The 4092-nt window shown below is 44.1% G+C and overlaps 1 protein-coding gene across 1 annotated transcript; it reads left to right on the plus strand.

The window, feature by feature from the left end:
- The first annotated feature begins 630 nt into the window (after positions 1–630).
- RTP4 (receptor transporter protein 4) lies at positions 631–3851 on the plus strand. Its single transcript, XM_002814398.5, has 2 exons — positions 631–872; positions 3055–3851. Exons 1-2 carry the CDS (start codon positions 718–720, stop codon positions 3638–3640), a joined length of 741 nt encoding a protein of 246 aa, XP_002814444.4. The 5' UTR covers positions 631–717; the 3' UTR covers positions 3641–3851.
- Positions 3852–4092: the final 241 nt, after the last annotated feature.

A 4092-nucleotide genomic window follows, 5' to 3' on the forward strand; every position in this document is an offset into this window, starting at 1 on the left:
CAGCTAAGGCCTGGCAAGAAATCGAGCTCAGTGCCAGTGGGCCGGCACTGCTGGGGGACCCGGCGCACCCTCCGCAGCTGCTGGCCGAGATGCCAAACACCTCACTGCCCAGGGCGGCGGGGCTGGCCGGCCACTCTGAGTGCAGGACCCGCCAAGCCCACGCCCACCCGGAACTCTAGCTGGCCTGCAAGCGCTGTGTGCAGCCCAGGTTCCCGCCCGTGCCTCTCCCTCCACACCTCCCTGCAGGCTGAGGGAGCCGGCTCTGGCATTGGCCTACCCAGGAAGGGTCTCCCACAGTGCAGTGGCTGGCTGAAGGGCTCCTCCAGCGCCGCCAGAGTGGGCACCGAGGCTGAGGAGGCTCCGAGAGCGAGCGAGGGCTGTGAGGGCTGCCAGCACGCTGTCACCTCTCACTTTGCCTATTATAAAAAATGAGAGAGATAAAATAAAAGCGAATATATATGTGACCCCAGAATCTAGAACAGAGCTCTTTCTCTCTCTCTCAGCAAGGCCTATTAACTAACAAAGTTTTGCTCCTGTCTGTCTTCAGAACAAAGACTTGTTCTGTGTACTCAGACAGTCTAAAATGAAGGTTGAAAAAACAGCTCATGTCCATACACAGAAACAGAAACTGAACCGAACACCGAAACTGAAACTGTTTGTCTCTTCCTGAGAAACGAGTAAACCTGAAACCTACTCTATGAGCTTCAGAGGGTAAAAATGGTTGTAGATATCATGACTTGGGAGCAGACATTTCAAGAACTAATCCAACAGGCAAAACCCTGGACCACATGGACGCTGAAGTTGGATGGAAACCTTCAGCTAGACTGCCTGGCTCAAGGGTGGAAGCAATACCAACAGAGAGCATTTGGCTGGTGAGTGTGGGTTTCCGAGGCAATAGCCCTTCTGAGAAGAGAGGCTGAGGCTCAGCTTAGCATGATTTATTCCTCTGAGAGCTTGTTGAAGGAGTAAATGTCTCCATCCTCTTGTGGTCATAGTACTCTTTAGGGTCTAAATGATAAGATGACTCCAAACCTCCATTTTGTTTAACTGCTGGAAGTTTCTTCTTTTACTAGGTTTCTCTCTGTAAATATTTCTGGAAAACCCTGGAGAAGGCCCCCATTCCGTAAATCTGCCCTTCTAGTTTCTCACCACCTCATTTGTTCCTCTAGAGTCTTTTGCAGTCTCCCCAGTAGTCCTGACCAGCTTCCCCCAGCTGCAGCAGCTCTCCAAGCCTTGACCCTGTTCAGTACAAGCCTGGGATGGAGCCATTTTTTTTTTTTTAATATCCTAAGAATTGGCTAAGATCAAGCAGTTACTATGAACTCTGCTTTACTGAAGGCCTGGGGATAATAGGAGAGAATGATGTTGCAAAACCTAAATCTAAAACCCAGTTCATGGAGTAACCAAGTAATACTTCTCCCTTACTCACCACTTCCTTCTTTAACTCCCAGCAAGCCTCCAGGTTGCAGGAACCAGTTTTCTTGCCCATGTTAGGAGGGTGAGAGTTGCTGACCTGGACAATCAAATTTATTTTTAAATGACACCCAGGACCTTCAGTCTAGTTTTCATCTGACCTATTACTCAGCTTGCCTGCCTGCCCCATCCTGCCTCAGGTATGACCTACTCCATTCCTTATGGACTATTAGCTATGCCATGCATTTTCAGACTTCCACATCCTTGTTCATGGAGTTCTACTTGTTCAGCAGACCCTCCCCTCACCCCTCCCTGCTCATCCTTCAAGGCCCACTCTAGTGCCTCCTCCTCCTAAAAGCATTCTCTGGTTCTCCTAGGCAGAGTAAGTATTCCTTCGTATACATTCCCATAAGATAATGGGATAAGATAAAATATATATGTGTATGTATACATAAGTGATATATAATTATATATACATATGTACTATGTATTTCAGAATAATAAATTTATAAATAATATATTTATTATTATATATTGTATCAAATACAGTATATGCTTATTTTTAGCTGCAGAACCTGTTGTTAAATAAAGCCTCCTAAACGTCTCCAGAACAGTTCTCAAGTCACTTGTCAGAGCCCATATAGCAGTCATTTTGCTCTGCTTTCTAATCCAGGGAACTGTGTAAATGTTTCTTTCCACACCAGCCAGAGCTTTTTGAGGGACTCATGAGGTCTTACAACGTTTTGGCACTCCTTCAAACAGAAAGAAGTTGTTTCTCCTGTTGGGATGAATTGATTTGATTGTCATTTTGAGATTGGAAAAGCAACCTACCAGTGTACTTTTGGAAAATATCAATCAGCTTTTGAAAAGCATTTTGTAGTTTACAAAGTGTTTTCACAAACATCGTCTCTTTTGATGCTGCCAATATAACCCTTGAATTTTTTTTTTATGGATTCAAACAATGAAGTAGTTATAAAAGGGAAGGGCTTTGCCCAAAGTCTTCCTGTTGTAAACTGTGGACTTGGATCTTCAACCCAGGTATGAGGGATGCAGTCTGTTTCTCCAGGTGTGAGAGATTAGCTACACTACTCATCAGAGGCAAAGTGTTACAGCAGGTAAACGAGATTAATTTCAGATGGCCTGGGATTAGCAACATGCCTCTAACATTTACCCTGTATGTCCTTAAGCAGGTTGTGTATCCTTTTCATGACTCAGTTTCCTTATCTGGATATTGGGTTTAATAGTGCTTACTTCACAGATGAAATGGGATAAAATTATAAAGCACCAATTATAGTGTATGCATCAAAATAGATACTTTACCAAAGCTTTCTATGACCAAAATTAAGAATAAGTTTATCTGGAAGATGGCAGACATGATTTTCTCTCAGAGGCATCTGGAGATGTTTTACTAGCAAAGAGGTAGACTTGGGTATAACATATGGGTGGATACTCAGTAGGTCACAGGAAAAAGTCTTATCTGAAACATAATCCTTCTTGTTCCTGTTTATCAATGACTGGGACAATCCAAATCACATGATATTTTTCAAATGGAAAAGGATCTTAGAGACGGGGGCCAAGACCATTTTCCCTCAGGTTAACAACCAGATGAAGGCATAATGGGTGTCTTCCTTCTGACTGCAGGTTCCGGTGTTCCTCCTGCCAGCGAAGTTGGGCTTCTGCTCAAGTGCAGATTCTGTGCCACACGTACTGGGAGCACCGGACATCCCAGGGCCAGGTGCGTATGAGGCTCTTTGGCCAAAGGTGCCAGAAGTGCTCCTGGTCCCAATATGAGATGCCTGAGTTCTCCTCGGATAGCACCATGAGGATTTTGAGCAACCTGGTGCAGCATATCCTGAAGAAATACTACGGAAATGGCACGAGGAAGTCTCCAGAAATGCCAGTAATCCTGGAAGTGTCCCTGGAAGGATCCCATGATGCAGCCAATTGTGAGGCATGCACTCTGGGCATCTGTGGACAGGGCTTAAAAAGCTACATGACAAAGCCATCCAAATCCCTACTCTCCCACCTAAAGACTGGGAATTCCTCACCTGGAACTGGTGCTGTGTACATTGAAAACCAAGCCAAGAACCAGTCAGCTGAGGCAAAAGAGGCTAAGGGGAGTGGGTATGAGAAATTAGGGCCCAGTCGAGACCCAGATCCGTTGAACATCTGTGTCTTTATTTTGGTGCTTGTATTTATTGTAGTCAAATGCTTTACATCAGAATGATGAAAATAGGCTTGCCACCTTCTCTTGTTTTAATTCCATGGTAGTCAATGAACTGGCTGCCACTTTAAGATAACTGAGAATTCACTTTGAGACCAAGCAGGATCAAGTTTGTAGAATAAACACTGGTTTCCTAGCTATCTGCTGAAAACAGTGTAAAACATGACCAAGTGCATAATGGATTTAGTAATAAATATTGTCAAATTGCTAAAAAGTCTTCAATCATTCATTCACTAAGTCATTCAGTGATATCAATATACATAGCTCAGAAAGTGTGGGAGGCTGAATAATGGTCTCTCCCAACATATGCATGTCTTAATCCCCAGAACCTATAAACATGTTACTTTACATGGTAGAATGGACTTTGCGGATGTAATTAAGGACCTTGAAATGGGTAGATTATTTCATATTGTCCAGGTGGATAAGAACCCAGGATTTTATAACAGGGAGGCAAC

This window comes from Pongo abelii, chromosome 2 (genome assembly GCF_028885655.2).
Source record: "Pongo abelii isolate AG06213 chromosome 2, NHGRI_mPonAbe1-v2.0_pri, whole genome shotgun sequence".
NCBI lineage: Eukaryota > Metazoa > Chordata > Mammalia > Primates > Hominidae > Pongo > Pongo abelii.